This window comes from Pelodiscus sinensis, chromosome 5 (assembly GCF_052426305.1).
Source record: "Pelodiscus sinensis isolate ZL-2025 chromosome 5, ASM5242630v1, whole genome shotgun sequence".
In the NCBI taxonomy this organism is placed as follows: Eukaryota; Metazoa; Chordata; order Testudines; family Trionychidae; genus Pelodiscus; species Pelodiscus sinensis.
The window spans coordinates 50,104,964-50,130,428 of record NC_143056.1 but is presented as its reverse complement, the minus strand read 5'-3'; the positions used below and the strand labels follow the sequence as shown (position 1 = coordinate 50,130,428).

Sequence of the window (25,465 nt, the reverse complement as noted above, 5' to 3'; positions counted from 1 at the left end):
CTAATCATTGTCCAAACACTTAATAAGAAATAGGCCCAATCTACACTAAATCTGGAAGGTCAGTCTAAGGTACGCAACTCCAGCTATGTAGAATACATAGCTGAGTAGGCTTATCTTTAGCCAAGTTTGATGACATCCCCACAGTGGGAAAGCGATGTTGCTGGCAAGAGTGAGTCTCAGGTCCAACACTGGGTTCTCAAAATACAAAAAACGCTACACAGGTTTCTGTCACACACAAGCAGTTTATTTCCTGACAACTATCAGCTGTGCCCCTTCACTAAAAGAATAACATGATAGGAAAAGTGGCATTTCTTACATCCTTTCTGCTAGCCAGGGAACCCATTTCAGCTGTGGATGAAGTGTCTCAGTTTCTGAGGCACCAGCCCAAAGCCTATCAGTGAGGTCCAAATTGCTGTGCTCTGATGCAGCTTTAAATACTGTGTCTCTACCTAGTTTGTGGCAGTTTGGAAATTTCCGGGGGTTACTCATTGCTTGTTACAGTATGGCTCAGCTGTACTGCTTGTCCTTTGACTTTGTTTACATGATCAGTACATTTAGGTAAACAAGATTGGTATGTTCCTGCCCTTATCTACAATTCGTTCTTGCTACAGTGGCGTATGTTCCTAGAGGCTTGCTTCTGGCTCATCAGAAGTAGGGAAGGGGCGGGGGGAATGAAAAAGCTGGGGGGGAGGGCATGCAGGCCTCACCACCCCTATACTTCACACATACAGAATTCTTCTGCAATTGATCCCTACATTCCACCCCTGGGTGGTGGGGCACTGCACCTCACCCTGGTATGCCCCTTAATTAGCCATTCGAGGATGTCCTGGTGTTTTATTTGTTGCATGTTGTTAAAGGTGTGGGTCTGATCCCACACTGTTTGCCATTTTGGCTCAAGGGAAAGAGTCCAATTTGGGGGAAATATTTTAGCCAAAACCTCAGATTGCTGATACACTGGCTTGGCATAAATGTGGCCACCAGCTTCTTAGGGCAGAGGCATTGCACCTGCATTCACAGACGGGGGGTAAACTGGGTGTCTGGTCGCTCCAGGTAACAAGTATAGTAGATACCACACATAAGCACCGCACATTATTAGTGAGTACCACAGTGGTCTGATTGAATATACCATCCATAACGTACTCCCCCACTGTATCAATTTCTATTCTACAAGAATCCAGAATGTGGTGTTTAAAGGGACACATCCATTGGTTCTGGAGCATTTACACAAGCGTGCGTCTCTTTGGATGTCAGTCTCCAGCTCCTGATTAGTTCACAAGCTTGGATCCCAGGACGAGCCCCCATATTCCAATTGAGATGCATAGGAGTGGTAACGGTGTCTTCCCGATAGGTGATAGATGTGGTCCATGGGTGCTTGTCCGGGGGTATAAAGCAAAAACAGAACAAAGAAAGATACGCAGCAACAATTGTTTATATATATCTTTGGTAAATTAGCAAGGTGGGCTTGTGAAGGGGAGGGGGCGCTATTTCTAGTTCCTTAGCAACAATTTGTGGTTGGCCTTAAGAGGGCAGCTGGGTATCTCTTTCCCATGCAGACTGTGGGACACCTCGCAGGGCCATAAACTTGAGTGTATATATTAAATTCATGATAGTGGTATCAGTTATGGCTTTCCATTTGGTGTGTTATAAACAGACAGGGCTGCTTTTCTGTGTCCGTCCTGTTTCCGTCAAGCTTCCTGTTATCTGTTTTGGCCTCAGCTAGGCATGCTAGGCCTTGTCTCTTTGCTCCAACTGAATAGCAAGTCTCTGGGGGGACAGCTTAGCCACAGACCATAGTTTAAAGTTTTACCTATATATCAAAGGGCTACTGGCTACAGTGAGTTAAAAACCTGTTCCTACATTCCCTTTTCTTAATCTAGGGTTCTTTAACCCAAGAGGTTAAATACAGCAATTTTAATATTTGTAGCTTACTTTGGAACCTTTGGTAGAGCACTAGTACCAGTAGGAATGTTATAATCGATACACTTTACATAATTTGGCAAACCAACACCCAAATTCAGCCCTATGATATTCCATCACCTGAGATAGCACTGCCCATGACTATAGCTTTAACCTCCACTGACTGTTTTAGGGCCTTAGAATACTTGGTATTAGCCTGGTCCACGGTTTCTCTTATCTGAGTGTACCTCAGTCGGCCTTCCCGAATGTGTCTCTGGGCCTCAGCCACCAACTCCTTGATCTTTGCCTGCAGGGCCAGTAGGCCCTCCTCTAGGTATTTACTGCCATAGTGCCATTCCAAATCCCATGTTTGGTTACCTGTATTGGTGGAGTATGGTAGAGTTGCGCCCCATCAATGGTCAGGATTGCCCTGTGAGAGACTGTCATGCACACGGATAGGTGTGTGGGGGGCATGGCTTTCCATTTAACTCGATGGAGTGGTTCTGGACAGTCACATACCAGTAGGTACTGTTTATTTGGACCAACTCTGCATGCGTTAGTTTCTTGAACCGAGACAGATTCGTTAAAGCATTATAAGGATATGTACATAGAATCTTTTCGTCAGAGTGGGTGCAACATTCACATAAGTACAGTGCCTTTCCAGCAACTTCAGAGTATGCCACACCTTTTATTTTGGTAACATGACCTCGCCTTAACACTAGCAGGAGATCACCATTCTCACTAGTTGAGTGTGAGGGACATCCATGGGTGCTTGAAGGTTAAAGATTATGCTATGGCCCATCCATATCGGCCTTTGTAGTCTCATGGATTCTCTGTTTCCCCATTCTCACATAGGCATATTGGGGAGATGGGGGTCTCACCACTTCCATAAGGGCTGGGTGAACTCAGCCATCTAAATGGTCTGTTACAATTCCTTGTGTGCTGATAGCTAGCGCTTTCCCCATTCTTACCTTGTTCCTGAGAACTCGGTTAATCATTCTCAGCTAAAGGCACGTCAACATGAGCCATTGCTTCACAAAGATTTGCCATGCTTCTGGGGTAACCTCTGTCTGTGCTTTAAGTTAGAGGCCCCATCCGGAGTTGGCAGGCCCAACTTCCACGGCACTATGCCGGTGTAATTAACACGTCTTGATTTCAGTGTTTGGTTTGTTACCTACGAGATCCCACTCAAGTTCTAATACAGAGGATTGTGTGGTTCTTTCAATGCCAGTCTTGTTATAGTATGCAAAATAGTTGTGTTTAAATAAGGGGTAGCCCAGCACCTTGTATTTTCTTTGGCTGTTAATATGCAGCTGTCCTTCTTTAAAGGTGATTTGGACGCTGGTTGCATTAATTGCAAATACCGTCCCCCTAAGAGGACCACAGCATGGCTTAAGAATGTCTTCATTATTAATGGGGTACCCATGCAATTCCATGATTCACTCCAGGTAGTCTTGAGACCTTTTAAAGCGTCAGGCACCTGGCACCAGAGTAACTGGGCAATCAGCTGTTATTATAATGGTGAGGTTACTAGTTTCTTTATTGTTGTGAAACTAAAAACAGGACTATGTAGCACTTTAAAGACTAACAAGATGGTTTATTAGGTGATGAGCTTTCGTGGGCCAGACCTACTTCCTCAGATCAAATAGTGGGAGAAAATTGTCACAACCATATATACCAAAGGATACAATTAAAAAAATGAACACATATGAAAAGGACAAATCAAATTTCAGAACAGGAGGAGGATGGGGGGAGGAGGTAAATGTGTGTGAGCTAATGATATTAGAGGTGATAATTGGGGAAGCTATCTTTGTAATGGGTAAGATAATTAGAGTCTTTATTCAAACTCAGGTGTAAAGTGTCGAATTTAAGCATGAATGACAGTTCAGAAGATTCTCTTTCAAGTGTAGTCTTAAAAGGCCTTTGAAGCAGGATGCAGTTAATCAAGTCGTTGAGACAATGTCCTTTCTGGTTGAAATGGCAAGAAACTGTTTTTTCTTTGTGATCCTGTCTAATATCTGTTTTGTGGGCATTGATCCTTTGGCAAAGTGTCTGAGACGTTTGTCCAATGTACATAGCAGACGGACACTTTCAGCACATGATAGCATAAATTATATTTCTGGATGCGCAGGAATATGTGTTCTTGATCTTATAACTCACTTGGTTAGGTCCAATAATGGTATCAGCAGAGTGAATATGTGGACAAAGCTGGCAATGGGGTGAGCATTGTTGTGAGCATTGATATATGATTTTATTCAAATTTTCTGAAGTTCCACTTGCAGATTTATTGTTACCTCTGGCCAAGCCCCTTTCACAGTTAGTGTGTAAGTTCTGCAAAAGCTAAATACTTCATTAGTGTGGCAATTAAAGCAAAGCAAACCCGGTGGAAGGGGGTTGGTACCCCACTCCCAGTTCTCCTTTTTACACGGACACTCTTTGCTCCCTTTGTCAGGCTCCATACGGGTAGCAGGAGCTGCTACAGGAACGGTCTCATAGTTCCCTTTTAGGTCCTTTTCTTGTTTACCTGTGGAGACATTGTTAGCATTCACCTATCTTAAACAATTGCCAAACTATTATCCTTCCACTAAATTTTAGAGTTGCCATTTGATTGGGCCTGATCCTTTTTCTTTCCTTTTCTCTTGCTAAATAATGGGTTTTTTTAGTTGCTCTTCAGCTGGTACCAGCACTTTCTGATGTTCTGAAAGACAAAAGAACAATTTTCTACCCCCATGGGGGTGGCACATCATATTTTAAAATGTTTCTTTCTGTTACAAGTATTCTTGCTGACTTCTTGATCAGCCTGTTGTTACCCAATAATTACTTATGCGTTTGTTTTGTAAGCCAGCTTTTAAGGGTTTGGATAAAGTACCTCACTGCTCAATTATTAAGTTAAAGATGGTATACCTCAATTTCCCTTTTATACCACAGAGCAGGTTTTTTAATAGACTGTCTGTTGTGAAGCTCCAAATGTATTCACAGGTAGTAACTGAGAGGCTTTACTGCTATAGTGATTTTTCCTTAGCCCAAGGTGTTCACTAGTTACCTTTCCAGCAAGCCTAAAAGGCTTTCTCTTTGAAGCACATGAGGTGTTTTACAGGTTTTATGTAGCTTATTAGTGGAACAGTTTGCAATTTTTAGAACCACCTTAAGGGTTAAATGCCCCAAGACAAGCAGCACTAGCTATGTGAGTGTGGCACAAAGTATCTTGTCAGTTTGTAATTTTAAGTGAGAGTGTATTATCCAAAACAAAATAAAATGAATTCATTTGAAACCTACCGAATAGATTTACAGATTTACAATGCATTCCCTGTTATGCATTTGACCAGTTAAATTCCAGTAGAATCCCTTATTTCCCTTATTTCCCATTTAGCAAATTTAACAAAAGTGCTCATAGTCAACTATTTAAATTAGATTGTTTCTTTGCCTGGATTATTTACAGGAGAGAGGCCGCACAAAAACAAGGAGTCCATTATAGCAAATTTTCATTTCATTTCAAAGATGTTCATTTTTGCAGTCAGCTAACTTTTCTTAAAAAAAACTCCTCAGTACAGGGCTTTTCATAACAGACAGCAGCAGTAAATTTTGGGTGAGATTAAGGGTTTGTAAACGTTTGCCAATTTGCTTTCAAGGTATGCATAATATAAACAAGATAAAGTATTATCAGACCATGGGACATGCCTAAACTTTTTCAATACTTGCTTCAAAAACATAGTTTACTCCTTTTCCTCTGCACATACACTGCGGAATGTGTTTAGGAATAGCCATCCAGCCTGACTCACCCTCTTATCCTTCTTATGCACTTCCAACGCCTCCAGCACCTTTTGGATACCAGCAGGACTGACCCCATCAGCTAGCTCCCCCTCAAACTGCATGGCAGGCATTACATCATATCAGATTTGAGCAACCGAACCCCAGATGTGCAAGGCCAGCCTGGGATTTGGCGCTCTACCCTACTCTCTCCCTTGCCCATCTGCTTCCCCTTCTTCCACATGCTGAACAATTTGTACCAAGAGAACACTGCTCACTGCACCAAATGTTGCCGGCAAGAGTGAGTCTCAGGTCCAACCCTGTGTTCTCAAAATACAAAAAACGCTACACAGGTTTCTGTCACACACAAGCAGTTTATTTCCTGACAGCTATCAGCTGTGCCCCTTAACTAATAGAACAACATGATAGGAAAAGCGACATTTCTTACATCCTTTCTGCTAGCCAGGGAATCTGTTTTGGCTGCGGATGAAGTGGGAGACTATCTCAGCTTCCAAGGCACCAGTACCCAAAACCCATCATTGAGGCCCAAATTGCTGTGCTCTGATGCAGCTTTAAATACTGTGTCTCTACCTAGTTTGTGGCCGTTTGGAAATTTCCAGGGGTTACTCATTGCTTGTTACAGTATGGCTCAGCTGTACTGCTTTTCCTTTAACTTTGTTTACATGATCAGTACATTTAGGTAAACAAGATTGGTATGTTCCTGTCCTTATCTACAATTCGTTCTTGCTACAATGCCGTATGTTCCTAGAGGCTTGCTTCTGGCTCATCAGTAGTAGGGAAGGGGCAGGGAAATGTGAAAGCGGGGGGGGGGGGGGGAAGCAGGCCTCACCACCCCTATACTTCACACGTACCGAGTTCTTCCGCAATTGACCCCTACAGGCGACAGGAACAAACAACCCCTTCAATTTTCCTTACACCTCATGACAGCGAGGAGTACAGACACTGACCAGAGTTGCCCTCAGTATTCAATTTATGGATCTATACTAAATCGAATGCCAGAATATTTATCTCCAGTGTGGCAAGTAAAGATGTGCCCCTGTCACTACCTAGGTCAGTATACAGTTTAGGTCATGATTCTACAATCCATGCTGAACCTTGCCAAGGTCATAAGAACATAAGAATGACCATACTGAGTCAGACCAAAGATCCATTTAGCCCAGTAGTCTGTCTGTTGACAGTGGCCAGCACCAGGTGCCCCGGAGGGGGTGGACCGAAGACAATGATCAAGCGATTTGTTTCGTGCCATCCATCTCCAGCCTCAGACAAACAGAGGCCAGGGACACCATTCCTACCCCCTGGCTAATAGCCTTTTATGGACCTAACCTCCATGAATTTATCTGGCTTCTCTTTAAACTCTGTTATAGTTCTAGCCTTCACAGCCTCCTCTGGCAAGGAGTTCCACAGGTTGACTATGTACTGTGTGAAGAAGAACTTTCGCTTATTAGTTTTAAACCTGCTACCCATTAATTTCATTTGATGTCCTCTAGTTCTTCTATTATGGGAACTAATGAATAACTTTTCTTTATTCACCCTCTCCACACCACTCCTGATTTTACATACCTCTATCATATCCCTCCTCAGTCTCCTCTTTTCTAAACTGAAAAGTCCCAATCACTGTAGCCTCTCCTCATATGGCACCTGTTCCGAACCCCTGATCATTTTAGGTGCTCTTTTCTGAACCCTTTCCAAGGCCAAAATATCTTTTTTGAGGTGAAGAGACCACATCTCTACACAGTATTGAAGATGTGGGCGTACCATAGTTCTATACAGGGGCAGTAAGACATTCTGTGTCTTATTTTCTATCCCTTTCTTAATAATTCCTAGCATCCTATTTGCCTTTTTGACCGTCGCAGCACACTGTGTGGACATTTTCAAAGAACTATCCACAATAACTCCAAGATCTCTTTCCTGATTTGTCATAGCCAAATTAGCCCATATCATGCTATATGTATAGTTGGGGTTATTTTTTCCAACGTGCATTACTTTACACTTATCCACATTAAACTTCATTTGCCATCTTGTAGCCCAATCACTTAGTTTTGTGAGATCTTTTTGAAGTTCTTCACAGTCTGCTTCTATCCTGACTATCTTGAACAGTTTAGTATTATCCACAAACTTTACTACCTCACTGCTTGCCCCTTTCTCTAGATCATTTATGAATAAGTTGAATAGGATTGGTCCCAGGACTGACCCTTGGTGGACACCACTAGTTACCCCTCTCCATTCTGAAAATTTACCATTTATTCCTACCTTTGTTTCCTGTCTTTTAACCACTTTTCAATCCATGAAAGGATCTTCCCTCTTATCCCATGACAATGTAATTTACACAAGAGCCTTTAGTGAGGGACTTTGTCAAAGACTTTCTGAAAATCTAAGTTTACTATATCTACTGAATGCCCCTCGTCCACATGTTTGTTAACCCCTTCAAAGAACTTGAATAGATTAGTAAGACATGATTTCCCTTTACAGAAACCATGTTGACTTTTGCCCAACAAATTATGTTCTTCTACATGCCTAACAATTTTATTCTTAACTGTTGTTTTGACTAATTTGCCCGGTACCGACGTTAGACTTAGCGGTCTGTAATTGCCGTGATCGCCTCTAGAGCCCTTTTTAAATATTGGTGTCACATTAACTACCTTCCAGTCAGTGGGTACAGAAGCCGATTTAAAGGCTAGATTACAAACCACAGTTAACAGTTCTGCAATTTCCCATTTGAGTTCTTTTAGAACCCTTGGGTGAATGCCATCCGGTCCCGGTGATTTGTTAACGTTAAGTTTTTCTATTTGTTCCAAAACCTTCTCTAATGACACTTCAATCCGGGACAATTCCGCAGATTCATCTCCCACAAAGGACGGTGCAGGTTTGGGAATCTCCTCAATGGAACACAGTGCAGGCACAAGAGCTTACCTTGAGTATGTGCAGTTATAGAATGGATTGTAACACCATACAGCCTTTGCAATTTAAAAATGTGACAAGTGAAGTATTTTATATTTGTCTGAAATATTTGAAAAACATAACAGCTTGAATGTTTTTATATAATTTAAAATAATTACCATGTACTATGCTTTTCCAAATAGACAACATTTTGTATTTTTTCTATCATATAGCATCATCTAAGTATAGGAAACTCTCTAGTTCAGCGTGATTTTAGTTAGCTGGATGTCCATTTATCATGGGTGTTGCCAAGTTTCCTGCAGTTCCATAAGGTTTGTTTACAGCCACCAGTCCCGACACAGTGCTCTGTTATTTAGCTCTAATTTACACCAAAATTTATTCTAAGAGCCCAGTAAGCAGTGGAAGTGTTGGTAATGTTGCTAGACAATACCGAACTCCCATGGTTCAGCAAATTCTCTGTTTCAGCATTGTCCATATCCCAAGGGTGCTGGACTAGAGCTATTCAACCTGTAGTAGTTGCATTTTTATTTAGTTCCTTTTTGTTAGAACAAATTTGTACAAAATCTCAATGCACCAAAAATATTACGAGATAAAGTAATGACATTATTCACTAATGACATATTTAAAATTAAAAGTAATTTCAGAGAACAAGTGAAATATTTACATTTTAAATATTTCTTGAAATGCATATATAGTATAGCAATGCCCAATAATGACCCAATTTGGTGATATTTATCCTAGCACAACCCTTTATTGCAAACTTCCCTTGACAGCAGAACACTAGAGCCAGGTAAAGGCTGAGTGAGTCTGGTAGCTCCATAGCCACTTCAAGCTTTTATACAATATAACCTCACTATGTCCTTCCCCACCCCCTCACACTCTAACAGCCATTATCCAGTATCTTGTCTTTCTCCGCTACCGAATAAGGTCACTCAAACAAGTAGGTCTAACAAGAAATTAAATGTATTTTCATTGATTTGTATTGTCACTGATTACCATTTATGTTACATTGTAACCTTTATAGTAGAGAGCACTTACTGTTGACATGCTGAGCCAGTCTTTGAGGGCCTGCAAAAGCTGAAGCCAAGGCCGCCTCTCTTTATTTGGAAAATCTTTACTTTTTTAAAAACTAAGTTTCAAGCTTTTTTTCTTTGTGACAATAGCCTTGAAAATATAAACCAACTTAACCCTGATTGCTAGGGTTGTAAGCTGTATGCTGAGTTTTCCTGAAGATGCCAAAATTATTCACAATCCCATCACTACCTACAGAGCTGATCTAGGGGGTTTCAGAAAAATCAGAGCTTTGCCTCTCTTGATTTTGGAGCACACGCCAGTTTAATTCACAACGGTATGTTGTAATGCTATTCAGCCCGCTGCTAAATGTGGCCATCGCAAGATGCCTGCTATAGGAAGCCTGCAGCTGAGTGACCTCTGACCACAAGGAGATCATCTCAACAGTGTGTGACTGAGAGTAAGAGGTTAATCCGAGTTTTGACCCTGACTCCCTCTGTGGTTTTGGTCAAAAACCAAAATGTTCAGACAGGGTTAGGTAAAGTTAGTCAAGGCATGCAGGGGTAGTAATACTTCTCTGCCTCTCAGGCTTTTCTGACAATTTAGTACTTAATGTTTTTAAAGTGCTTTAGGAAACCTAAAACTCACCAGATGGAAGACTGAACCCTCCTCTACCAGGACACCTAGCAGCTCTCAAAACCACACCTTGTTGTTCATTGCCATTTTTGTTAAATATTTTCAATTTTTCACAGATATCAACCTCGGTTTCCCACACACATACTCATCCCCAGGCACAAGCAGCTGCTGTGCCCTCTTCTGTAGCAGGAATCCAGGCAAAGGGGACCAAAATATTCTTTCCCATGAACCCCGTTTTACAATCAATTTGTCAGCGATATTCAGGGCAATACCAAAGGATCACCATGCTAACCGTTCTCAGAATTCTCACTCTGGCCTTGTGTACAGTGGTATATTTGGAGTCTGAAGCAGGAGCAAAAAATTGTTTTGTAGGCCAACCTAAAAATAGTAAAATGGTTTAATTTCTCCAGATCTGCTGAGAACTAAAACAAGAAATCATTCTGACTTGGACTAGTAGGTAACAATGAAGCTCCAGCACCATGCTGAAATTCTACAAAACTATACCTTTATCAACTCAAAAAAATCGTACTTTTAATAATAGACTGCCACAGATTTACTCAGACTTCTATGTTGTACTGCACGTTTTCTGGACTGTGACTTTTCACTGAGCCTCCTGCAGATTATAGCTTTTTGAAACTTAAACTGATCAATAGCTACCTGAGGTCTTCAAAGCCTCTCTGGATTTGCAATGATATCAGTAGAACATAAAGTGGAATAAAAACCCCTTTAAGTACAACAGTGTGATAGATGAATTCATACAGAAAAAAAATCAGGAGGATCCATTTCAAGCTCTGGGCTACCTGAGTTTGAGTTGCTGAAAATGTTTACAGTAACTGAAGACAGCAGCTATCCTTAATAATAGTTGACTTCTTGGGGGATCATATTTTCAAGGTAAAAATCTGAAACAGTAGTCGTGTGAAGAAGTGGGGTTCACAGGCTAGGGTTTTAATGTGAATTAAGGTGACCAGCACAAGAAGGTTTGTGATCAGAGTGCTTGTGGGGAAGAGAATAATAGATACCTGTTTTCTTTTACCTTTCCTCTCTTTTTCCTTTTCCCCATTTGGCTGCTACCCTTTTCTCCTTTTCCTTTCTTCAGCCTTCTGTTCCATGCTTTCATCCTCGTATTTCCCCTCAGCCACACTGTTCATGTCCTCTCTTACTTTTACTATCAGTACTTTGTCTCCTCTTCCCTTTTCCCTTTATATCTCCATGACTTGTACTATACTGCCATAGTCCACTGCTCACCAGCTGAGTAGGAGCAGGTAAGTAGAACTGTAGTCACAAGCCTCCAAACTGGGTCTTTAGCCTCCTCCCTTTGATAACTTAGATAGCAGTGCTGCTGAACCACCTATTGGTTCGCTATCTGCAGAAGTCTCTCAAGTCTTAACATGGATGTGACTTTGTGGGGTAAATTATCCCATTGGGGATTATTGTACTTTTACAGGGATGCAGAGAAATAATTCTACTTTTCTATGAGGCTTTAGAAATCATGCATGCCTATGCTACCCACCTACCTCAACGAGTTGGAGAACTTGATGGCTCTGGTGGTAAAGGGGAACAGTTGCAGCAACAAGGGAGGGAGACTAAACCTAAGGAGCAATAGGTAGCTTCTCTCCCTGGGAGTCTCTGGCATCTACTAGCCAACTAGGGAAAGAGGGATGCCTACTGGCTCTCATTCTCCAGCTCCCAGAATTTACCTGGTGCAGGAACCAAGTGGAGCTCCTTGCGGCTTCATTTCAGCAGCCCCATCCTACCCACCCTGACCTAGGGATGGGAATCCAGCCTGACAAATACTGCAGATCTACCCAATCACTGGTTTGGGGGATATGCAGGAAGTTTTTCTCCCAAGGGCCAACTGGCAGAGGATCAGGTAGATTTTTGCTTTCCTAACAGCACTTTCAAGCCACAGTGAATTAAGTAGGAACAAACTTAGTACCTAACTGCTGAGGATATGTCTACACTACCATCCTAGTTCGAACTAGGGTGGTAATATAGGCAACCGGAGTTGCAAATGAAGCCCGGGATTTAAATTTCCTGGGCTTCATTTGCATATAGCCGGGCGCCGCCATTTTTAAATGTCCGCTAGTGCGGACTCCGTGCCACGCGGCTATACCAGGCGTTTCACGAGGAGTAACGGTAGTTCAGAATAGGAAGCCTAGTGCAAACTACCAAGTCCGTGCCGTGTGTAGCCGCGCGGCACGGAGTCCGCACTAGCGGACATTTAAAAATGGCGGCGCCCAGCTATATGCAAATGAAGCCCGGGAAATTCAAATCCCGGGCTTCATTTGCAACTCTGGTTGCCTACATTACCACCCTAGTTCGAACTAGGGTGGTAGTGTAGACATACCCTGAGGTACTTGGTTAGAACTGTTTACACATCACAACTTGTAATCTATTTCCATTGCAGTCAGGAGAATAAAATGAATGGTTCCCAGAAATAAAACATCTTCAATATTGCTGATTAGCTTTGGGCTCATATTATAAGGTGAGACCATGTTATAGGTTGGCCTTTCCAGACTGTGGTAACTTTCTCGTGCTGAGGTCTGACCCTGTGGTCTCGTGTGGCAAAGTCCCTACTCTGGGTCACCCTCCGCACACTTATGGTGGGGTGTGCTAGGTCCTGAGGAGTGCTGAATCTGGCTGAGGATTAGGGTTGTCAGTTGTCCCTTACTATTTTCATCTCTGTGTATCAAGATAGGGAGCTACTGAATTCTGCAAAAAACATTTAGGCATATCCCTGATGAGTGCTGCTGCTTATTATTAATACTAATACTTAATAATAATATTGGGAAGAGAGATGGGGCAGGGATGATAAGAAAACAGTCTCTTGTTTTTGAAGTACAGTGTTTGCATCTCTGAGGATAGCCTACTCCACATTATGAGTTATATTTTGTACAGAATTTATTAGTAAGCTCAATGTATAGCTAAGAGAGGCTGTGTTACCTCTGTGTGTGTGCATTTAACTTAGTTATATGAGGAAAAGTATACTGAAGGTATAGCATGACTTGATCACTGTAAGCTGAAAAGAAATTGAGAGCCTGCAGTGCATTTTGTAAGGCGTTCAAAGGCCAGTCCAAGACCTTTACCAATCACTTTCCCAGCTGTACATCTTCTAAGATTTACAGGTAGGAGTTTCCACATACTATTGCCTTATTTTTGCAAGTTAGCAGAATTTCAAAGCTGGGAAGCAAGTAAGTTTCTTTTATCCCCTCTCCCATTTTTTCTCTTAAAATATATAGAAAACTGTTTTTTAAAAAAGTTATGTGTGTATACCTAAAATATTAGGAAAACTAGTATGACACTATATTGTGTCTTTGGAAATAATCATGTGTTCATTAAGAGACTCTCTCTTAATACATATATAGAAGTTGTCAGATTTTAGGGTACATGTGAAAATTTAATCATGGGGATTTTTAGGGCTTTATGTGGGGAAGGCGTATGAGTAATTTAAATAATTTTAATTAATGAAAACAAGAAAAGTAGTTATTTTTCCTAAGTTGAAAAGGCATCTTCATATGCAACTATGTCCTCAAAACAGGCAAAATTATTTTCTTTAAACTTGCGAAAAGAATTCAGCTCTAGGCTGAAAACAAACATGGGAAATTTTATTTCATAAGGTTATTGTTTTGGAAAATTATCAACCACTCAGAATAGAGGTTTAGAATGAAAGTGCCACCTCAACCATAACTAAAATAAAAACAGCTAATGAATAAGTGCTTTCTGGCAAGAATAAATGAAAACTGTAAAGCCTGATGTGAACAGCGCAGAATACATAAAGGCATCAAAGTGAGTAAACATCAAATGAAAGATTATGGTTGTGACTGAGGAATCCACTCCAGAAAGAGATTGAACCTGGAACCTCGGTAACCCACAGAAGGAAGCTATTTGTTAAGCTAAAGGGAAATCTGCTTTCTCTGTTGCTTTTCTTTTCTCAGGTCTGCAAACTGCAGTCTGTGTTCCATAATTTCCTTTTCCTTCAAGGGATTCATCAAAGTAGAAGACTAGTCCCAACTTAGGTTATCTTGTAAAAACCAGATGAGATTAGATATATTTGACAGGAATATCTTAATAATTTCACATGTTCAGAAATTGCCTTTTCATTGGTAAATATATGTAACTTCCATAATTAATTCATGTTACATTGTTTCTATACTTGTACAGTGTATCTACTGCCTTGTTTTTTGAATTTTAGTTTATTTTTAAAAGTATAAATGGCTACACAGATGACACGTTGTTAAGCTGAAGAGTACTCTTGTGACAATAAATGGGTGCTTAGCACTAGAACTGACAGCCACTGTGGGCCCAGGGGTAAAATGTAGGGCAGCCTGACTCCCTACCCCTGAAAGGGGAGGAGTTTCAAGTGGAAGGGATGTGGCCAAGGGCAGTCAGTCCTTAGCACTGCCGGGCACCTCCCCCCAAATCCTCAAAGCCTCGTGGAGTGACAGAGCAGCGTTCCTGTGGCAATTCAAAGGGGCCCAGGACTCCAGTTGCCACCACTGTGGCAGTAGTAGTGGCAGTGACTAGGAGTTTGGGCCCCTTTGAAATGCCAGGCCCCTGTGCAATTGTCCCCTTTTTTGGTGATGGTATTGCCCAGTACACAGTACTGGCACCTCCAGACGCAGTACCGGCACCTCCAGTCAGAGCTCAACAACTTTTCCCCTGGAGTACCAGCACGTTTTTTTTCCAACAAAAAAAGCACTGCATACAGCCTACTATAAACTTGTTCAGTGATACTAAACAAAAATATTTTAAGGACTGAAAGATTGGCAGAACCACGTCAACCCTCTTCAAGAAAGATCGTACATCTGTGAATACTTGGACTACAGCACTTTATTGCATAATGAAATCAGTAAGGAAAGTTATGTATTGTGCATACTGTTTATACATACTTTTAAACGTATTTTTCTTTAATAATAAAATTTCTTCAAAGAAGGCAAAATCCATATCCAAATTTATACTCATAAACATCAAGTATAATGCTAACACTTCTTTCAATCATATGTTGCTGGCACTCTTATTTTTTTCAAGTCCAAACATGGCTCATAAGCTCTCTCTGGGCTTTGGAAATTTTCCCTCTTTTAGTATTTTCATCTTGGCACTTTTTCTTTACATCACAAATGGCTGTTGTCATAAACAGGAGGCTCTGTTATCCTCTGAGCAGAAAGCAAATATTTCTTTCCACTGCTGCTTGGAGTGTGAAGATCATATCCAAACCAAAGTTTCCTCTATGCTAGTGCATTCATCATGCTGCCCTATCAAATGATTGACTCAGCATGCTATTACTAGTGGGAATATAAAATTAAGCTACAAAGTGACATTTTTAAAGCTTGTCAGAATTGGTAATATCCGTATTTTTTTTATTTTAGTGCATCCTTACGAAAGGAAAACAAGAGCATATTGGCCCCAAAGTGCTTTTAAACTGATCCTTCCTTCTGTTCTCCTCTCTGCTACCCAGGGGCAAGCATAGCAAAAAGCAAAGTTTATTCCCATGTCATCTGGTGCTCTGACTTCCAGAATCCAGCTGATCACCACAGCTGCAATAAATAAAGCATCTATTCAAAAAGTTTTGATGCCAAAAATTATTCAACAGTCTTTTGGCTAAGCACATAGATTGATGGAAAGCAGCATATATAATTTATTGTGCCTCTTCCTCACTATCAAGATTGCTGAGTAATAATTGGAAACTAGATGGGGGAAATAGTATATGAACGATACCAAGCCCTTTTTTAAAATTTACAGTTATTAATTTAACAAAACAATGCGAGTATAATTAACCCTGAAACCTCCTCAATTTGTTAGCAAAAGTTGAAGATGAGCTTCTGAAATATGCAAGAAGTTTTACTTTATATATGATTCTGCTCTTTTTTGTACTATATTTCTAATATATCATATATCTTGCTCGCTCACACGCACATTTTTATTAAACATCTTGTTGAGGATACATCTCATGGGACATAAGTTGATAAGAATTTAAATGGTCCACTTGTAACACTAAATAATATACTGTACTATGATCTCACTTATAGGACCAGCCCAGTAAGTATCATGAGAAGAAAGAAATGATGGTGTGAATATTCCTCTTGGTTAAAATGTTTGGTCTGGTCCCAAAGTAGTCATTTTAAATGCATTCCTTCTGTACAGAAAAAAATATTTTCCTCTTTGTTTCCTTTTTCTAGGCTGAGGTTCAGCTATGCTATCTGGAAGCACAAAGAGATGCTGTTGAACAGATGTCCTTAAAGCTGTATAGTGAACAGTACAACAGCAGTAGCAAGCGAAAGGAAGAGTTTGCTGATATGTCAAAAGTTCACACAGTGGGAAGTAATGGGTAGGAAACTATTCTTTTTGTTGTTTTATTCTCTCTGATCTGTACTTTCTTTACATGATTTTTTTTTTTTTTTTTACTGCTAGCCAGGATATTTTTCCTTAACCAAGAGACAAGGAAACACACTATGTATATTTATTGTCATATTAATTACTGCAAAAATTAATGGATCATTTTTATCTACGTTAATTGCTTCACTCCCAGGACTACCAAACTTCTTTTTCCTAATAGCAGTCCATTATCTCCATGAGAAATTTTGTCCATCCTTAAATTTCAGCCTTTAGTATCCAGGCTTTCTTTCTCTTTATTAATTTCTTCTGAGGCTTTCAGGTTTCCTACTATGTTTTTTCCAAAGACTTCCATCACATGTCAGTATCTTTTTATACCAGACTTCCTTAGAGATCATTTTACTTGAGAATAGGTTGGTAAACGTGAAGCCTTTCATTTCTAAATTCCTGGTTTAAATATGGCCCAGTGCCATACAGACTGAATGCTGTAGGCACAAGAATTCTCCAGGAAATACTTGATTAAATGTTGTTTCATCCAAAATTGATAGCCAATTAGGCAAAACCAGAACTTTTAGTGGAAATACAGCTGTTTTGACAGGAAGATTTTGCAGATCTAGAATGGAATTTTTGGTCAATATGATATCAAGCAAGAAACCCACTCCAGAATAGCTTGGTGGTTAAGGCCCTGTGAGCAATCCAAGTTCAATTCCCCACTTCTCCACATTCTGAGTGAGTTCCCAAACCAGTTTAATGTCAGGGCACTTGTTCTGATTTATGCAATCAATATTTGCTTATTTATACAAACTGGAACAATGCCAACAGGTGAGATTAAGAGAGACTGCCATTGATTAGGCAGATGAAGGAGTTGAATTGGGTTTCTCATTTCCCAGTGGGCTGCTCTGATCACCAGACTGTTCTACCCCAGCCACATGCTCTTTCTTTGTCTCTTTTTGGTTATTCTTGAAAAAAAAATCAAAAGGTCTCTGTTACATCCCAAATAGCATCAATTTGGGAGAACTGTTTCCCAGAAAGTGCTATAACTATTACTTTAGCTGTTGTCTGTTGAGATTTCTGTATCTAATAAGTTGGTCATCTCAGTCTGATTCCCTGCACATAATCTCTTCCCCAGTTCTTTCTACTGTAGATATATACAGAGTTTGCATTTTCTCTCATTCCCCATGTAGACACTGTCCCTTGAACAGTCTACATAAGGATTTGTTCCAAACTTCCACTGATGTAAGAGGAAAAATGCCCTATCCCTATGCTCTGAATATTTCCCTCCCCTTTAGTGATATTTAGGTCCATGGCTGATCTACCTACTACAAGCATTCTAGTTACTATCCTCAGATGCACTGGTGCAGCTTTGTCAGGACTAACTTTCAAAGGGTCATGCAACACATCTCTAATGTATGGTCCTAAACATAGTATCTTATCATAGTATCAGTGGCAAGCATTGCACATATAAATGACAAAATTGCACATGCAAATGACATTTTAGATGTTTAACCTCTTGCTTGAAAGCCATAAATCGGCTATTTAGAAATTTAGATTTGGATGTTCAAAGGGGCCTAAAGAACAAAGAGTGCCAACCTTCACTGACATCCATCTTGAGTGGCTAAATTCCTCATGCCCTGTGGAAAATCTGATCCTTATATTCTGCCCCCATTTGATTGCAGCTACAAGATAAAGAGTCGTTTTTTAAATATTTGACTCTCAGGTCACAAAAATCATTGCACAACAGTTCTGCACAAATTGTTTTTATGGTTGGCACTAGGTATGGAAGTAAGCAGGATTCTGCCTTTGTAATCAAGATCCCACTAATTCTATCTGATTAGCCCACATCCATTTCCTAAAAAAGTCTTCTTTCTGTATAATAGAGAAAAGTCTACAAGGCTTGTGTATCTTTTGAGAGGATAAATAATAACGTCGAGTTACTCGGTCCTCAACACTGGAGAAGAAAGTTCTGGAGGCACAGCACCTCAGATCAGCAGGACCACACTTGTTTTCTCCAAGCAATGACTTTCTGTACATACAAAAATGAAGGAAATAATTAAAATTCTGTTGTAGATTCTTAAAAAGCTTTCTTTTCACTGTGCTGTTAAATTCCATGACGCAGAGACCTCAGTATGCCAGTGAGCCCAAAAAGCATAAGGTAACTTCTCCCAAACCCACTGTATTTAACAATACCTCTTGCTCACCAATCCTTTTTCCAGACAGCTATACCATGTATTGGATGTTAAGCAGGAATTCAGGCTTCATGTCTTGTATCTATAGACTCAAGAAGAGGTCTGGAAGTTCTGGAATCCTTTGCATCCTTTTGACAATTTAAGACCTATTGAAAACTCTGAATAGCTGGCTTTTAGGGTGACCAGACAAAAAACGGTTGGGAGTGAAAGATGATAGGCACCTATGTAAGCTAAAGTACAAAATATTGGCACTGTCCCTATAAAATCAGGACATCTGGTCAACATACTAGCTTTTGGATGTAAAGCAACTAATTAGATATCAAAATGTTGAGGAGTAATATGAGAATGCCCATGAATTAGAGATCTGATGGATGGCCCTTTGTAGCTGTTCAGGAGGAAATACCTACAGTGGGAAAAAGGTAAGAATCAGGATATAGTGAAAGGAAGATACATTTACAGTGGGAATAGATGAGAAATAGATTTAAGTGCAGAGAAGAGATGGATAAAATGAGACCAGTAAGGCTGTGTCTGCACAATAGACAATCTCTGAGGGTATGTCTACACTACCCTCCTAGTTCGAACTAGGAGGGTAATGTAGGCATACCGCACTTGCAAATGAAGCCCGGGATTTGAATTTCCCGGGCTTCATTTGCATAAGCGGGGAGCCGCCATTTTTAAAACCCCGCTGGTTCGAACCCCGTGCAGCGCGGCTACACGGGGCTTGAACTAGGTAGTTCGGACTAGGATTCCTAGTGGAACGAGGTGTACTGGTAGTTCAGAATAGGAATCCTAGTCCGAACTACCTAGTTCGAGCCCCGTGTAGCCGTGCTGCACGGGGTTTGAACCAGCGGGGTTTTAAAAATGGCGGCTCCCCGCTTATGCAAATGAAGCCCGGGAAATTCAAATCCCGGGCTTCATTTGCAAGTGCGGTATGCCTACATTACCCCGCTAGTTCGAACTAGCGGGGTAGTGTAGACATACCCTGAGGTAGGAGTACAAGGGATTAGGACATGTCTGCAGAATAGGGATAGTTTCAATGAAAATGAGTAGGGACCAATTTATGTCTGCATAGGAATGGCTTCAGGGAGAATAAAGGATAACAGAATTGGGATCTGTTGCAGTAGAACGATGGTCACCAACTGCATAGGAAGAGCTCAAGGGGAGTAGTAGGGATGAGCTGCAAAATTATGAGACTTGCACCGGTTCAGATTCTGAACACCCTTAGTCTGGACCCACATTTACTGTGTTTAGTAAACTACTGCACAGGTCACAGAACTATTTCTTCCAGTCCACTGGCCATACATATTAGATTGTATTTAGGGCTGCAGAATCAAGCTTTGAGGCTATATCTAGACTACATCCCACTTTTGAAAGAGGGATGTAAAATAGATCAAAATTGCAAATGAAGCCAGGAGTTGAATTTCTCGTGCTTCATTTGCATAATGGCGGCTATGCGTTCTTTCGAAAATGGGTATTTCGAAAGTGAAACTCCTGTCTAGACGCAGGTCTTTCGAAAAAAAAACCTTTTTTTGAAAGATCCTGTACTCAAAAAATGAGGACGGACCAGTTTATGTCCGCAAAAAATGAGGAGTACAGGATCTTTCGTAAAAGGGGTTCTTTTTTTTCCCCAAAAGAACCATGTCTAGACAGCAGTTTCACTTTTGAAATACCCATTTTCGAAAGAATGTGAGGCTGCCATTATGCAAATTACGCACAGGAAATTCAAATCCCGGCTTCATTTGCAATTTCAATCTGTCTAATTTACATCCCTCTTTCGAAAGAGGTATGTAGTTTAGACATGCCCTGAATGCAGTGACTGAACATTATGCAATGCTCCAGATATGCACAGAATTTAAAGCAATCTTATTTTGTAAAGCTGTTATGGTCAGAAATTTTGGTTTCCTCTAGAGCATGCCTATGGAAAGAAGATCTAACAGATGATGACCCAGAAACTTGAAAGAATTTTGTTATCTGGTTAGATTTTTTTTGGCAGGCATACTCCTATGCTTACAGTACTTCTAAATGCCATGTGAGCTGTGCCATCAAAGAAATAATACAATCTGGAGGTCTGTGTCAGACATGAAAAAAATGGCTGATGGAAATAGCTCCACATTCCTTTTTATTTATTAATGGCACAGACGAGCTGGTTTTCTCATGAGAAAGCTGCTCATGAATTTTCATTCAAAATAATAAATTGATGTCCATATTTTAAGAAATATGTTTAGAGTTTAAGGGATAAGACATGCAGTTCTGTATATCTTTCCTTATGTTTACCAAGCTAAAATATATCTTAATGTTGTTAAAAACATTATATTGCAAACATGACTTTAGTCTATTAAGCATAAAACTATATTCAAGGAAGTTTAATCATTTATTCTTTAGCACACCTTGTTGCATTCCCCTTGGGAATCTTTGAATATCTTTTATTCGATGAATATTTTGGACCAAAAACACTTGCTCTACATTTTTAAAAGTAATCAGTAGACTTGGATAATCCAGCACAATCAAATAATTTCTGCAGTTCCTACATCCAGCACACATACAGTATTTCAGAAGCTAAGCTTCTCTTGATTCTGCCTCAGGCAATGTGAAAAATTACCTGCTAAGTATCAAAAAAATGGATTCTGAATATAGAGGGAATATTCAACCTAACAGAAATGTTGACAGCTATATTTTAATCTTAACCTATCACTGAACCTACATTTATCCTATTTTGTTAACTTCTTTATTTGTTCCTGTTACCTTATAAATTTTATCAAATTAGTAATATCTGCTACGTTTTTTAAAACAAAGAATATCTTTAAAATCCAAGAGATTTTTAACGATTAATTCATAGTTATATCAAAACAGTTAACATTCTTTAGACAACTTGTAAACTAAACTTCATAATAATTAAACATAGATTTGCATAGCAAAAATTAGACCTTATTCCAGATCCAGATTTTGAAGTCCCAGAGTGTCAGATGTGTTTGGATCCAGAACTTTAATTTTGCCAGTTATAATAAAATTCTGGTCCATTTATGGGTTTTGATATCCACCGTATACCACTTTTCAAAGGAGTGGAGTGTTTAGATCTAGATTTTGGTTCAGTTCATCTCTAATTCTTGAATTAGATTCTCACCTGATGTACACAGTTAAGACACTGGGAAGTCAATGAAGCTATATTCATATACTAGTTAAGCTAAAAATCTGGCCTCTTGCCTTGTAAAATATATGTCTTTAATAACCAGCATTCTACCCTGTCAGTCTTTAAGAGCTGGGATAAGTTTTGGAGGAAACAATATCAAAAATGGAGTATTTAACATGCAGAATGGCTAGGCAGTTCTCTGAGGTTTTTAGGTAAGGATTCTGTTTCACTGCATTCTAAATACCATGGATTTTATTCCTGAAGGTTATAGGTTTATATTAGCTTCAAAATAAAGGTCCAGTCAAACACCTCATGAGAAATTACAACAGCCTTCAACTTCCAATGAAACTATTGTTCTCCAACCACAATAATTTGGTTGTGCATGGCCTGCTCTTCTTTACAATAGCACCATTGCTTACCTTTTCAGGACAGGAAATACAACCTCATAAATTATTGAGCAAGAGTATGTGAAATGTAGTGGATTGATCTAGAGATAATGCAGAAAAAAACACTAGTGCGCTATCCAGTACTTTCTTAGTTGTCTTGGTGGAAGTAATATTACAGAGAACTAAATGCTTTCTCCACCCTTCCTTCCTTCCTCTCAAAAAAGTGTGTATCTCATCACATTAACTATATCTACATAAGTTCAAAATCACCTTGGACATGGTACACTAATTAATGGTAATTCAGACTACAATAGTAAATACATTATATTTATGGTACAGTAACTCCTAACAATGTTATAGTCATGTTCCTGAAAAATGCTACTGTAAGCAAAATGATGTTAAGTGAATCCAATTTCCCTATAACAATTAATGTAAATAGATGGGGTTAAGTTCCAGGGGAAATTTTTTCAGCAAAGGGCAGTATGTACATACGCAGAATAAACTTTAAACAATTTTAAACAATTTAATACTGTGACTGTATTGTAACAATTTAACACATCAATGATGACTGTGAAGCTTAGTTTAGGTGATTAATATAGAGGGTGGACTATTTCCCAGGGAATGTCTTTCTATTAAATGATGAACTAGCAATAGGTTGAAACTTCAAGGGTTAATATGCTGTTAATGTAGCCTCACAGTGTAGAGACAGCATGGCCTGAGGTAGAAGGGAGGAAACACAATAGATGCACAGAGATGGCTGCAAACACTTCCCAGAAAACAGAGGTACAGTTTGGGGGGCTTGATGAGGGGAGGGAGGGATATCCTGATATCTATGCCCTTCTCTCTCCTCCTCCCTCCTCCACATGCACTGCTCCCAGGAGCAGCTCCAAGGCAGAAGGCAGGAGCAGCACAGCAGTGCAGGAGAGGGGCAGCTGAACACCTTACAGCAGTGGTCACCAACCAGTAGATTGGGATCTACAGGTAGATCTTGCAGCCTCTGACAGGTGATCCTGACTGGTTTGGACGGGAAGCAATCAAGTGCTGGGACTTCAGTTGCCCCTCCACCCACTGTCATGCTGCTCCTGCCCTATGACTTGGACCTACCCCGCTGGGCTCCCCCTGATTGTTGTGCAGAGTGTGGGAGGGAGAAGAGGTGGGTGCTGATGTCAGGGTGTCCCCCCACTCTATTTCCACACAGAGAGAAGGGGATGGAGGGAGCTTGGCAATGCAGATTTGTCACTCTCACACACTGTGTGTGTGTCTGTCATTCTCACAAACATAGTGTCCTGCACTCTCATTTCCCAACCCAACACATACGTGGGGGGTTGTTGTTACTTCTTGAAACTGCTTGAAAAGTGTGCTCTTTATGGTTTTTGATTGGTCTGTGCATTTTATAATTATCATTTCTCTTATGCTTAAATTTAATTCTTTGAGTAGTGAGTTCTAAAATGCCTAACCTGTCATCACTGGAGTAATTATCCCCCTGCACTCCTGGAAGTGGCTGGCATGTCCCTGCAGCCCTTGAGAAAAGCAGAGCAGGGGGTCTCCACATGCTGACCTTGCCTGCAGACACTGCTCCTGCAGCTCCCATTGCTCAGTAAGGGTACGTCTACACTACAACGTTAATTCGAACTAACTTAGTTCGAATTAGTTAATTCGAACTAAGCTAATTCGAACTAACGGATCTAGACTACAAAACTAGTTCGAATTAGCGTTTTGCTAATTCGAACTAGTGCGTCCACATTACGTGGACCCTGAACCAGGCTTGAGGATGGCCAGAAGCAGTGCTGGCAGGGCATCAGAGGAGGACTTAGAGCGTGGAGATGCTGTCTCAGGCTAGCCGAGGGCTGTGCTTAAAGGGTCCCGACCCCCACCCCGGACAGACAGTTCTCTGGGTGCCCCGCTTGCAAAGCAGTCCTGGCTTGGAGTGCCCAGAGTACCCACACTGGGCACATCACAGCACTCGGCCATCAGCCCGGCTGCACTTGCCGCAGGCTGCCATCTGGGGAGAGGGGGCAATTGGGGGACTGCAGGAGAGCTTCCACCCCCAGAAGCCCACAGAGCCAGCCCAGTCCTCCCCATCGGGGGTACGTACCCCATTCCTCCCTCACCTCCTTCCACTTACCCTTCCCTAGCCCCTCTTCTTAATGTACAAAATAAAGGACAATTGTGTTCAAAAATGGAATCTGTCTTTATTGAACAAAACTGGGGGAGACTGGGAAAAGGAGGTGGGAGAGGGGAAGAGAGAGGCTGGGAGAGGGGAGGGCAACTAAAATGATCAGGGGTTGGGAACAGGTCCCATATGAAGAGAGGCTAAAGAGACTGGGACTTCTCAGCTTAGAAAAGAGGAGACGGAGGGGGGACAGGATAGAGGTCTCTAAAAGCAGGAGTTGGGTGGAAAGGGTGCATCAAGAAAAGTTCTTCATTAGTTCCCATAAAGAAGGACTAGAGGACACCAAAGGAAAGGAATGGGTAGCAGGCTTCAAACTAGTAACAGAAAGTTGTTCTTCACAAAGCAGAGTCAACCTGTGGAACTCCTTGCTGCAGGAGGCTGTGAAGGCTAGAACTGGAACAGAGTTTAAAGGGAAGTGAGATCAAGTGATGGAGGTTGGGTCCATGGAGTGGTATTAGCCAGGGGGTAGGAGTGGTGTCCGTGCCCAAAGTTTGTGGAAGGCTGGAGAGGGATGGCATGAGACAAATGGCTTGGTCACTGTCTCCGGTCCATCCCCTCCAGGGTCCCTAGGGTTGGCTGCTGTCGGCAGACAGGCTACTGGGCTAGATGGACCTTTGGTCTGACCCAGGACTGCCATTGTAAGCTCAGGGTCAGGGTCGGGGGTCTCAGTGGACCACCTTGATTTTCATGCACTCCTGCTCCTGGGTGGCCAGGATGGCAGTTCTCCTGCCCTAGACGGCCACCTTCCTGTGCCTAGTGCGGAGATCGTGGACGAGGTCCACCATGTCCGCACTAGCCCAGGTGGGTGCCCGCCTCTTGCGGTCCCGGGCAAGCTCCTGGGAGCCGCCAGCCTGGTCCCGGGAAGAGGGGGAGGGCTGGGGGGCATCGGGTGGCTGGCTCGATCCGTGCCAGGTGCAGGGTCTGCAGGCTGGGTGCTGGCAGGCTTGCACCTGGCACGGGCACCGAAGCCAGCCCGTGCCCCTTTAAGGGGTCCGGGGCCGGGAGGGGGGCATAGAGTTTCCCTGGTGTTGGCCAGAGTGGCCACCAGGGAAAC

The 25,465-nt window shown here is 41.4% G+C and overlaps 1 protein-coding gene across 2 annotated transcripts in view; it reads left to right on the top strand.

The window, feature by feature from the left end:
• Window positions 1-25,465, top strand: part of AKAP6 (A-kinase anchoring protein 6) — a 379,467-nt gene that overhangs the window by 252,689 nt on the left and 101,313 nt on the right. For both annotated transcript variants that reach the window (XM_089778447.1, XM_075926957.2), the window contains exon 8: window positions 16,386-16,534. In XM_089778447.1, the coding sequence (XP_089634573.1) occupies window positions 16,386-16,534 (149 nt within the window). The remainder of the gene's footprint in view (window positions 1-16,385; window positions 16,535-25,465) is intronic.